Genomic DNA, 12,957 nt, shown 5'->3' with positions numbered 1-12,957 from the left:
TGGATGATACCCTCTCTTCTGCCCCCCCCGAGGACCTTTCCTTTGGGGATACCCTACATAGAATGAAGGAGGCTTTCATAGGTGTGTACTAGGCTAATGGTCCTGGAGCCTTTACAAGCCTAGCCCATAGAAGTGTCCTGGCATTGTGCCGCCCAAGTGTTAGTTCCCACTGTCTCTATCAAGTAGAGCCACTGGAGTGATCCCTGGGGTGAACTTTCTATGTCCAGTCCACTCATCAAGATTTCTCTTGAAGAGGCGCAGTGAAGTGCTCTGTTTGACATGTATGGTAAGTCTGTTCCAGAACATGGGTAGTTTCTGGGTTATGAACCTGGCCCTCCAGCATGTTCTGTTGATTGTGGTAATGAGGTTGAGCTGTCTGGAGCGTGTGGTGCAGAGGGATTGGGATTTCTTTAGATGTAGCATTTCTAACAGAGCTGTGTCAAACATGGCTTTGTAAGTCAAGCATAGATTCCCTCTTAGTAGATGATATGAGACAGAGAATAGTTGGAGTTTTTTGAGATTGTCCATGTAGGACATGTGCTTAAGACCTAGGATCCTCTTTGTGAGGTACTTTTGTGACCTCTCCAGCTGTTGCAGGTGTCTAATGAGTGTACATGCCAAATGGGGCATTATACTCAATGACTGGTCTAATGAGGGAAGAGTAGAGAGAGATAATGACCTCTGTCTTCCTGGATGCAAACCCTTGGTAACGAGATGTGCCACATAGAAGGACTTTCTGACCACATTGGCAGTGTGGTGGTCGAAGATGAGGTTGCTGTCAACCTGTGTCCCCAGATCTCTTATAACACATTCAGTGTTCAGTGAGCTCCCATTGATGTGGTAATTAGTGGAAACTGAGTTTTCCCAAAGAGGATGACGATGCATTTTTTGGCATTAAGCTTAAGGCCATGGTTTCAACACCAGTTATTGGTCTCAGTGAGGCCTTTCTGTAGGATGTCCGCATCACTTGGGGAGTTGTTAATGGCTCCCAGCTTGCAGTCATCTGTGAACTTGGTCATCCAGAGTCCCTACGTGTTGGCCTGGACTTCTGAGAAGTAGATGCCAAACAGGAGAGGACCCAGGACCGATCCCTGTGGATCTCCATTCATGACTGGTCGGCAGTCTGACTTGGAGTCCGCTGCTTTCACACTGTGTGTTCTATCTGTGAGCCAATTTGCAACCCACCTAATGATATAGGAGTTGATGCCTACTTTGGTGAGTTTATCAATAATTCCTGAGTGAGGAATGGTATCAAAGGCCTTGGCCAGATCGAGGTAAGCTGTATGAACTGCTTTACCATCATCCACAGCTCTGGTGACTGAATCAAAGAAGTCAACCAAGTTGAGCAGGCTTGATCTACCTTTCACAAAACCAAATTGCTTGGGATCTAGAGTTTGGGGATTCCCTATGTCTTTGTTAATTAGGTCGATGATGATGCGCTCTGTAGTCTTACATATCAGACTTGTCAGGCTAATGGGGCGATAATTCCCCAGGTCTGTAGTCGCTCCCCCTTTATGGAGAGGGATAACTGTAGCAGTGCGCCATTCCGTAGGGACAAAGCCTGCAGCGAGACTGTGAGTGAACAGGGCACACAGATGTGGTGCCATTTCACTTTCTAGAACACAGCCAGGGATATTGTCGGGTCCCATGGAAGCTGTATTCTTGGCCTTGGACAATGCAGCTTTAACCTGTGCTGCAGTAATGCTGGGTGGCTGACATTCTTCCGGTATTGTGATTGGTCCTTTAGAGGGGAAGAGAGGGGTAAAGTTGGCACTGAATCTGTCGGCCAGTATGTTGGCAATATCTGTTGGCTCATTATAGGAGGTACCATTGTGCAGTAACTCAGAGCAAAGCTGGGTATTGCCGTGGAGATTCTTGATATAACTATAGAAGGTGTGGTTGATGTTCATCGTGCATACAGCTGCAGTCATAACAGATGGGTTCTCCTGCCGTCAGGCGGGTCCTCGGTCGGCCGAATTCCAAAGTCTAGGTCCGGCGTCGGTTGTCGTCGCTTCTTCCCTGACGTCAGTGCGACAGGGGTATAAAGGAACCAGCCGACGCCATTTTCTTCAGTCTTTCTTGCCGCGCGGTGCCCGAAGCAGAAGCAGTTCACAAGTGCCGGTCGGCCAGCTCCTGAGATTATGAAAATTTGGAAACCGAAGTCTTCTTAAATAGCTAGCTTTAATGATTTTGATGAGGGATCTCAACTTTTTGTTGAGGCTAATAAAGGACTTTTTTCCAGTCTTGGGACTTTACCTTTTTCTGCAACAGTTTCTTCCTTCTGTTGTAGAGTTTATTAATGGCAGGGAACCATCAGATTGGCTTCCTTTTTTTTGGAGGAGAGTCTCTTGGTTCTTTTGGGTATGGCTAATTCCATGCATTTATGTACTGTTTGTACAGTGCATTAGTGTATCATTCGGCAGTCATGCATCTATTTTCCATTGGCATGGGTACCGTGAAGTTATCCACCTCTGTTTTTAGGAGCCCACAGTCAGGTTTGGAGATGTTTTTCATGGTGGTTACTTTTGCGGGGAGTGGGTGAGATGTAGATTTCCATGGTGATTAGTCTATGGTCTGATCTAACCAGGGAGGAATTGACTATTCGTGTAGAGCAATAGTTGCCCATGTTAGTGATAACCAGCTCAAGGATGTTGCTTCCTCTAGTGGGGATAAGAATGAGCTGGTCCAGGGCATTGGAACTGATGAATTCCATGAAGCATTGGGCCAGTGTATTGGTGACTGAGTAGTTTTCACATTTGGGTTATCTGCTTGCAGTAGCTTTCAGTCGGCCTGATTATCAAAGTCTTGGGTCCTGCTTCGGTTGCTGTCTCATCTTCCATGAAGTCAGGTATCAGGGGTATAAAGCATGCAGCCGATGCCATTACATCAGTCTTTCTTGCTGTGCGGTGCCCGAAGCAGAAGCAGTTCGCAAGTGCCGGTCAGCTGACTCCTGAAATTTTCGTTTTCGAGTTTCAGAACCGAAGTGTTCAACTAAAGCTAAGTACCCCGTTGGGGAAACTTTTTCTTCTCTAAACCGATGTCAGCAAAAGTCAATAATTGTATTTCTTGTGGAAAGTAAATACCTCATAAAGATTTTCATTTCTACTGTATTCCTTGCCTAGGCCCTGACCACGACGTACCTCGCTGTCGATTTTGTGCCTTATTTAAACAACAAACTATTCATCGTTGGTATATTTATGCTTCTAAATATTTTGGTACTCAGCTCAATTACTCAGATATGTTTTCGATAAGTCGCCAGTTCTCAGTGAGGCACTTTCACAGCCCCTGATACCCGCTACTTCAGATTCGCAGGCCTCTACTGAGACCCATTTGGAGTCCAGTATGCCACGAGATGCTTCAACTGTGGAACCTGTGGATGTTTCTACCTTGGATGGGTCCGGAGCCGCTGTGCAGGCATCGGCTAAAGAGGGTATATTCCGGCCTTCTGACTTGCATATTAAACCGACGCCATCTTCTTCAAGGCCTAAAACTCAATCCATGCCTAGCAAACCGACACCCAGACCGCATGGTCAGGCCCCTCTGCGTAAAAAACAAATGATAAGAATGGCTGAAGATCTTATTACTTTAATCAGGGGAAGACAACCTTCCCCCTCTAAGATACCTAGGACTGAATTTGCTTATGATACTTCTGATCAGGATTCTGAAATTTCTATTTCCTCTGATGACCAGGATTTACCCTTATCTACCTATGAGGATTCTGATGTAGAGGACTCTATTCCCTCTGCTTCCCCTCCAGAGGGCTTCTCTTTTGGTGAAACCTTGCATACTCTTAGGGAGCATTTCCACTGGTAAAGCCAGGATTACTCTGATTCTAAAAAGAGGCTTGGGGATTTCTTACTCTTGCCCCAACACAGGCCTTTAGCTATCCCTCCTGTACTGGACATTGTTGATGATGCATTTTCGGAATCTAGCTTGGCCCCTGACTCCTTACCTCCTGCTCCCAGAAAACCAGATATATATTACAGGGTTCCTGACTCTCACAAATTCCTCTTTAAAAATCCTACTGCGGATCCTGAGACCATTTCACAGGGACCCAAGGGCATTAAGGCTACTACTGCCAAAAATCCTACTCCCTGTGATAGAGATTCCAGGGCGCTGGATAGATGGGGTAAGAAGGTATACACTTCTACAACCTTGGCCATTAGGGCCTTAAACTGCCAGTTTCTTATGTTAAAGTATCATCAGCATATTACTGGATTGCTTAAACAGAAAATTATGTTGATTTCTGACTGTGCTGAAAGTAAAGATTTACAGGATTTAATGCATTCTGCTGAACAAGTTGGAAAACATACTTTGCAGTGTGGTTTTGATTCACTAGAGGCATCTTGCAGGGCTGCTGTCACTGGGTCTGTACTTAGAAGGCATGCTTGGCTTAAGGAGCAATCTCTGCCAGATCATGTTAAAGCTAAATTGCTAGATTGCTGGATGCTGCCTTAAACCAAGACCACAGAAAGCAGTAGTAGTATTTAAAAAGATGGAGGAAAAAGCTAAATCTATGCAAACTGTTAAAGATTTCCTGCAAGCACAGCCTTGAAGATTTAGTAGTCATTGGCCCTCTAAGAATTGGTCCTTTCCTGCCTCTTCCAGGCCTTCTCAGTCCAAACCCAGAACCAGCAGAGCACCCAGGATTCAGTCCCAAGGTGCGCACAGGACTAAGCAATGGGGGCTCCTTCTTCCAAAGCAGGGAGTAGTAAGACTCCCCCCTATGGTAAACTGTCTCAATGACAACTTTAAAACTTCCAAGCCCTTCTCAACTGACTGCTCCTTTAGCGGGGAAAGATTGCTCTGCAGGCAAAAAACTGGGAACTCATTACCCAGGACAAATGGGTTTTAAATATAGTTTCCTAAGGATACAGATTCCACTTCCACACTTTACCAACCCCAAACGGTTGGCCAGATCTACCCCCAAATCAGTGGGCAGAGGCTCAAAAGCAAGTTCTCTCTCTTAAGTATAAGGGCTACTCAAACTGTCCCAGAAGAGGAAAGGGGACAAGGTTTCTACTCAAGACTTTTCCTGGTGCCCAGAAAAGACAACTGCTGGCGTCATATCCTGGATCTCTCTATCCTAAACACTTTTTTGGTGATCCCAAAATTCAAGATGCTAACTCTTCACCAGTTGCCTCCTATGCTAGGCAAGGATGCCTAGCTGGCAACACTGGATCTAAAGGAAGCCTACCTGCATGTCCCAATCAGGGAATCTTGCAGAAGATACCTACGCTTCAAAGCAGGCTACATGCACTATCGGTTCTCTGCACTGCCCTTTGGCTTATCTACTGTGCCCAGGGTATTCACAAAGTGCCTAGCTCCAGCCATTGCATTTTGCAGGGAAAGAAATATTCAAATATACCCATACCTGGACGATTGTCTAATTCAGGCAGAAAGCCAGGACATACTTTTGAATCATTTGGCATTTGTACAAAAGGTGCTAACTTGCCTGGGGTACAACATGAATGAAAAGAAATCACATCTGGTATCCTGTCAACAAATTATATTCCTGGGAGCAAGCTTGAACACAACTTCCCAGATGGCTTTCCTCATGCCAGAGGAACAAGTTCATTTGACAACTTACTTCAAACTAATGGCCACAAAGATCCTGCTATCTGCAAGACAAATACTGCAAGCCTTGGGGTTCATGGCCCCTGCATTCTCCTAATTACATATGCAAGACTGCATATGAGGAAACTATAATGGTATCTAAAAAGCCTATGGTGTCAACATTCTCAGGATCTAGAAGCAATGATTCCTATCATACCTTGCCTACAGTAGAGTTCCTTTGGTGGGCAGAGGCCTGCCACCAAAACAAGGGACTGCCATTCACTCTACCCCCTGCCGCCCAAAGCCTAACAACAGATGCATCAGACTATGCATGGGGGGCTCACTTGGCAGGGCAGTGCATTCAGGGCAAATGGAACCCAAGTCAGTTGCACCTGCATATCAATCAAAAAGAAATGTTAGTTGTACAGAATGCTCCGACAACCTTCAAGGGCCACATTCTTCCAGGACAATTAATGGTAAAGATGGACAACACCACTGTTATGTGGTACATAAACAAGCAGGGGGGAACTCATTCATACCCTCTCTGCAGACTAGCCATGGCTCTGTGGAACACAGCCTTGAGCTACCAAGTGCACCTACAGGCTCCATTCCTGCCAGGAAAGCTAAATACACTGGCAGATGACCTAAGCAGAAATCTCATGGACCCACACGAGTGGAAACTGGAACCAAAGACTTTCAACATGTTGATAAACAAATGGGAGAGCCCAGAGAGAAACCTGTTTGCCTCTCCCCAGAACTACCAATTGGACAAATTCTGCACAAGGACTCCCCACAAACAAGCTTGCAAAGTGGATGCCCTGTCCTTCACCTGGAAAAATCTATCAGTTTATGCCTTTTCTCCTCTGCCTCTCCTCGTCAAGGTACTACTAAAGATCAAACAGGACAAACCAAGGATGATAATGATTGCACCAGACTGGCCACGCCACCTCTGGTACCCCCCCTTGCGCAGTGTGTCACTGCTGGCACCATAGCACCTGCTTCAGACCCCTAACCCTGCTGTCCCAGCAGGAGGGCCAGATTCTGCACCCTCAGCTTCAAACCCTGAACCTGGCAGCCTGGCTAATTACCTGATCTCTCTCCGTTACCATCCCTCAGTAAGCAAGTGTTGGATGTCATTCTGGAGGCAAGGAGGCCTAGTACTAGAAAATCTTATGCCGAAAAATGAAAAAGATTCTGTTCCTGGAACCAAACTCAGGGGATGGGCACAGCAGCGCACAATTTACCTCAGATTCTTTAATACTTAACTGAGGTGCTTCACAAGGGCCTTTCCTTTTCCTCCATCAAAATTTGTGCCTCAGCCATTTCAGCTCATTTCAACACAGAACCACCCCTCTTCTCTCATCCAATGCTCAAGCTGTTCCTCAGAGGGACCAAAACCTTAAGACCACCCAGGAGAGACCCAACTCCAGCCTGAGACCTTAACTTTGTATTGGAAAAGCTCACTCTACCTCATTTTGAGCCAGCTGCAAGTGCAGAGTTAAAATTTCTTTCTTGGAAAACAGCCTTCCTTTTAGCCATCACTTCAGCAAGAAGGGTGTCTGAATTACAGGCCCTTATGGCAGTGGAGCCTTTCATTATCTTTCATGCGGACAGGGTGTCCCTCAGGACCAATCCCTCTTTCATGCCCAAGGTAGTATCCAGTGTGGCTCTTAATCAGTCTATTCATTTGCCAGCCTTCTTTGCTAATCCACAGAACAAAGGGGAATGTATACTGCACTCCTCATATGTGCACAGACAACTTAGATTTTACTTGGACAGGACTAAACCTCTCAGGAAATCTGAACAGCTGCTGGTGGCATTTGCTGCAGGTGCAGAGGGGAAGGCCATTTCAAAGCAAACCATTTCTAAATGGATAGGCCATTGCATTCATTTCTGCTGTAAGCACCATGGAAAACCTATCCCACAGGGGATAAGACCGCATTCAACCAGGGCTGCATCTTACCTCTACAGCCTATCTCAGGGGTGTCCCTACCAGGGACATCCTAGAAGCTGCTACCTGGAGGTTTGTACATACTTCCACCAAGCATTACCATTTGCCAATCTTCTCTAAATCCAGAGCTGGCTTTGCCACTGCAGTCTTGCAGGGCCTTATAGCTGCTCCTAATGCTATCTAATTTCCTCCTCCCAACCTTAGCTTTGGAATCTACCCAAATGTGATGACTGCAACAGTGAATAAACTCGAACATCTATATTTATGGTAAGTGTACACAACTGTACTTTCTCCCTCCTCGTGGCATTCAGTGAGAGGAGATTCCACACAGTACTGCACAAAGTAGATCTCCTCAGCCAAGCCAAGGGAGCAGTCTTCCATACCCTCACCCCCCCCCCCCCAGCCATCCTCAGGTTAACAGCCGGAAGGACTTGGTTTTGGTACCAAGGAATGCCTCCTATCCCAAGGACATGCTTTCCATTCTAAGGGTAGTAAGGATGCCCAATACCAGGAAATCACACCTGACAAAATGGAAAAAGATTTTCCACATGGTGTCACAGCAAAGGCACTAACCCTTCTCAGGCAGACATGAACTCAGTCATGCAGTACCTTTCAGACCTCTTTAGACAAGAGATTTCCTAGTCCAGCATTAATGTACATGCATCTGCCATATCAACTTGCTTGCACAATATCCCGCCCAACTTCTCATACCACCACATGAAACTTTTTCTAAAAGGGATAATTCCTTGAGACCACCCAGAAGGAGCCTTATTCTGGCATGAGATCTTAGTGATGTGTTAGAAAAGCAAACATTGTCTCCCTTTGAACCTGCTGCCACTGTTTTCCAGGTGTGCATTTTTAGAGAGACCACTTTTCTTATAGCTGGTACATCAGCTAGAAGAGCGTCTGAGCTTCAAGTCCTCATGTGTAAAGAACCTTGTCTCTCAATGTTTTCCACGGGGATAGGGTCACTGTCAGAACAAACCCATCTTTTATGCCTAAGGGGTATCAGAACTTACTTTAAAGCAGGCTATCCACCTACCAGTCTTCTTCCCAAATCCACAGAACACAAGTGCTGCATCCCTGGATGTGCACAGGCAGATCATACACTTTCTAGACAGAGCAGAGCAGTTACTGGTGGCTTTTGCAGAGGGTAAATAGGTCAAGCCTGTATCCAAACAAATCATTTTAAAATGGATAGCTAACTGCATTAAATTCTGTTATTTACACCATGGAAAAGATATACTTAGACAAATTAAATCCCACTCCACCAGGCATAGGGCAACTACCATGGCTTTCCTCAAAGGAGTCTTTGGAGCTTAGTGCACACCTTTACAAAATGCTATCACCTAGGCAACGTCGACAGAAATAGGGCAATGCTACTGCCATCCTGCAAAACATTATTTGCTAGTCATTCAAATGACCCAGAACACAACTTTTAGCATTGGGACTCCTCCAAAGAATCAGTACTACAACACTTGACTACAAGCACAGTTGGGTTTCACCTACATAATTGCAGATGTTTGAGTAGGTCATTGTTGCAGTATGCTGTCCCACCCTCCAACTCCTGTATCTGCTGACCACTTCTCCCACTTGCTGGATGCTAGGGGTAGATCATGTTTCTCCTACAGACAGTTTTTTACCTCCATCATTCCCCTCTGAGATGTGTGTCTCCTGTGTTTTTTCCCTCCTTCTCACTTAAATTCACACAACTAAGGAGGATGTGCTGTCCTCGGGCATCAGACTGCTCATTCACTGCTTAGAAAGACCTGAAGATGTTGCCAAAGGACACCCTTCTTATACCCTGGCATTGGTATTTGGATTTCCATTGACTAGGGATAATGTAAAGACTCCGGAAATCTGGCTGGTTGGAGGCATCTGCATGGTAGGAAGCCCCAAGAGTCAGTACTGCAACACTGGTCTACTTGAGCATATGCAAGTATGGTAAGTGGGACACAACTGTACTTTCTTTAGGTTACTCCTGTTTTTTGTTCTCTTTATGAAAATAGGCTAGTTCATGAATAACTCCATTGATTATTCCCCATCAGTGACTTCTTGAATGTTTGCATAATGACTTTGGCAATGACAAATGGATGTCTCTCTACATTTCACAGCAATGTCTTTCTTTGCCTCAGAAGGGAAGTTATCACCTGATGTAAAGACTGAAGTGTAGTACGGCAGATGTTAGTGCAGTAGGTACTGCAACTATCATCAGATGTAGCATTGGCAAATAACTAGTTCTTTTGTTTTCTGTTCTGGTCCTTGAATGTTATGGGGTTTCCCTGAAACTTAAAGTTTTCTCTTGTTTCCAACAGAAAGATCAGCTGAAGCTGCAGGAGCTGGATATCCATTCTTTGAAGTGCTGCCTGCAGAGGGAACAATTTCAATGCCAACGTCAACAGGAAGAGCATGTGAAAGTCTTGAGCAAACTACACAGTCAGATCAAGCAGCTTCATTACGAACGTGACCAGCTTCAAAGCAGGAATCGTCAGTTAGAGGTAATATGAAAATACCGCTGTATTCCTGATAGAATTAATGCATACTTGTGATGGTGAAATGAGCTGTTTCATTATATGACCGTTGCTGTAACTGATTTTTTGCTTCTCCCTGTTAAGAGCATGGATTAGTTTACCACTCTGCTGCCATCTTTTCTAGAAAACTTGAACAAATTTAACATGCATAATATAGATTTCACACCCAAATTTGTTTAGTTCATTATTGTATACCCGTTTCAAAATCTTTTGAATTATTTTGCATGCTGTGAGTTTTCTCAGTGATTTTTTACATGATGACTCACAGGGGTGTGCAGTGGCAGGCATCGCTGCTGGAGTGATTCGTGATGCAGGCTGTAGGATCGTATTGTAGTTGCTGCCCAGTTAGACACATATTTTAAAATTGGTTTCCCTCACTAAAGGTTTTTGCAGTTATGAATGATTTTTACATGTCAGGTATTCAGGTTTCTTTACCAGCTGTCTTCCTGTCTCTTTCATGTAGGTGGTCTACACCCACCCAAGTATTTGGTAAGCGTGTTGGCAGCTGTTTTGTGGTGGCAGTCTGCAAGCAATTTCTATCACCATGGTCACCATGTTATTCTCTTTAATATTGTGCAAGACTGGACATTAAAAATAATACTTTGCACATACAGAATTAGCATCATTTTTCTCTGCTGAGTGTGTAGGCCTTATGAACAAAATGCATCAGACACAGGACATTAAAAATCTCACCTTGACCTAGAAGAGTTGTACTTCACTTACTAGTACATTGAATTTGTTAGACCTCTTTTGGGATGCGAGTCTTCATTTGTAGACTTCAGTGATGTTTTTATGCGTATGCGTTTCCATAATCTTATTAAGACATTTGTTTAGGGGCATAAATATTCTGGGGAGTTAAAGTATGCTTATTGAGAGAGTATTCAACACACAACCCTTTTAACTTCTAGGCTAGGATTGCTAAAAAAAAACTAGTATTAGAGTGTTTGGGGTGATAAACAGTAAAAGGAAAGTGACTTCTCAGGGTGCGGGAGCAGTAACAGATGTGAAAACATTATTCCCTAGTTAGCCAGTGTTCTTGTTGTTGGCATTATATGAGACACTTGACTTTTATTACTCAGAACTTTAAAAAGTGAATTCAGGTTATGCATGCAACTCTTAAAACCCTTAAAGCTTACATTTGTAAAGCCCTTAAAATATTTAAAACTTAAAAGTCAAGAAGACTTCAGTCAGTTCATTACCACCCATTCCCTGCCCACACCTGCAGAAACGTGAGCTGTCTTAATGTAAACACTTGTCCTTCTCCTGGGTGATGTGGTTCACATTCTAAGTATGACTGAAACCAGAAATCTGATCAACCAGTGGAGAAATGTGCCTTTTCAGCAGTCCAGGACTAGAAATACAATTTCTTTGCATGTTATATTTTTCTTGTGGAGAATCTTAATGTGTACTTAAGTTAGTTTTTGGGTAAATGTGGTTTTTATTTTTTCCGTCATTTACTTTTGGTCTTATTGCTCTGTTAGGAATTTTAACAAAAGCTGCCAAATGCAACTACAGTCATCAGTGGTGCTGCCCTTTCTCTTTTGGGTGCACTTGATTGCACAGACTCCTGCAGCGTTTGATGTGATATTAGTTAGGGAAGCCAGGAATATAAAATCTGAAGGAGAAACTTGCAAAAATGGATAAAGAATGATAAAAAATAAATTAGCTAAAGAAAAATAACTCGGGGCAGTGTTCCCTTTGATTATTCTGTATTACAGGCACATAGCTAAGGGGTGAGTATAAATGAGTGTGCACGTGTGTATGTGTGTGTGTGTGTGCGTGCGTACATATATATATTTCTATGTATATATAGTGCCTAAAAACATTGAACTCATGTTTCACAAGTTCATTACACTTTGTGTACAGTTATGAATATGCAAATAGATGCTAACATCTGACTTGGTATTAATAAAGCCAATTCTTACTGTTAATTCAGGTTTCTACTTTCAACAAAGCTTTGAAGCAGTCTTTGGTCAAATTAAAGTCTTTTTTCATGCGGGCCTTCTTCCAATATCTTTCCTGATGCTCCTGGGACTTTTGTCAAAAGTTCTCCTTCTTCCCCCAAGAGGCAATAATCTCTGTTTTCCTGGGCTCTTTTTAAGATGCATCACATCTGTTCTGCTTATTTTCTGCTGATGTTCTTCGTGTTTCACTGTTGCAGTCATCACATTTGGGGTTATCTGCTTGCAGTGGCCCTCATTCGGCCTGATTAACAAAGTCTTGGATCCTGTGTCAGTTGCTCTCCCTTCTTCCATGACGTCAGGGGTATAAAACATGCAGCCAACACCATTACATCAGTCTTTCTTGCTGTGCGGTGCGCGAAGCAGAAGCAGTTCGCAAGTTCCGGTCGGCCGACTCCTGAAATTTTCGTTTTCGAGTTTCAGAACCGAAGTCTTCAACTAAAAGCTAAGTACCCATTGGGGAAACTTTTTCTTGCTCTAAACTGATGGCAGTAAAAGTAAATAATTGCATTACTTGTAGAAAGCAAATACCTCATAAAGATTTTCATTCGTACTGTATTCCTTGCCTAGGCCCTGACCATGACCTACCTCGCTGTCGGTTTTGTGCCTTATTTAAACCACAAACTATCCGTCGTCGGTATATTTTCGCTTCTAAATATTTTGGTGCTTGGTTCAATTATCCTGCTATGTCTTCAGTAAGCCATCCGACTACCGACATTCCGAAAAAATGCAAAGATAAAGACAGAGACAGGCCGCCTAGGTTCAAAGCTTCCGACGATGCTTGTCCTAAGCCAGTCACCAGTTTGCCAGTACTCAGTGAGGCACTTTCGCAGCCCCTGATACCTGCTACTTCATTTTCGTTTTCGAGTTTCAGAACCAAAGTCTTCAACTTAAAGCTTATGTACCCCGTTGAGGAAACTTTTTCTTGCTCCTTACCGATGTCAGTAAAAGTTAATAA

The 12,957-nt window shown here is 44.0% G+C and overlaps 1 protein-coding gene across 2 annotated transcripts in view; it reads left to right on the top strand.

Moving 5' to 3' along the window:
• LOC122791001 (hamartin-like) overlaps window positions 1–12,957 on the top strand; it is a 1,885,581-nt gene that overhangs the window by 1,212,973 nt on the left and 659,651 nt on the right. For both annotated transcript variants that reach the window (XM_044058745.1, XM_044058744.1), the window contains exon 13: window positions 9,823–10,005. In XM_044058745.1, the coding sequence (XP_043914680.1) occupies window positions 9,823–10,005 (183 nt within the window). The remainder of the gene's footprint in view (window positions 1–9,822; window positions 10,006–12,957) is intronic.

Source organism: Protopterus annectens, chromosome 16.part0, assembly GCF_019279795.1.
Source record: "Protopterus annectens isolate FY-2018-M chromosome 16.part0, PAN1.0, whole genome shotgun sequence".
In the NCBI taxonomy this organism is placed as follows: Eukaryota; Metazoa; Chordata; order Ceratodontiformes; family Protopteridae; genus Protopterus; species Protopterus annectens.
The sequence above is the reverse complement of the archived record's forward strand: the minus strand, read 5'-3'. Positions and strand labels throughout refer to the sequence as shown.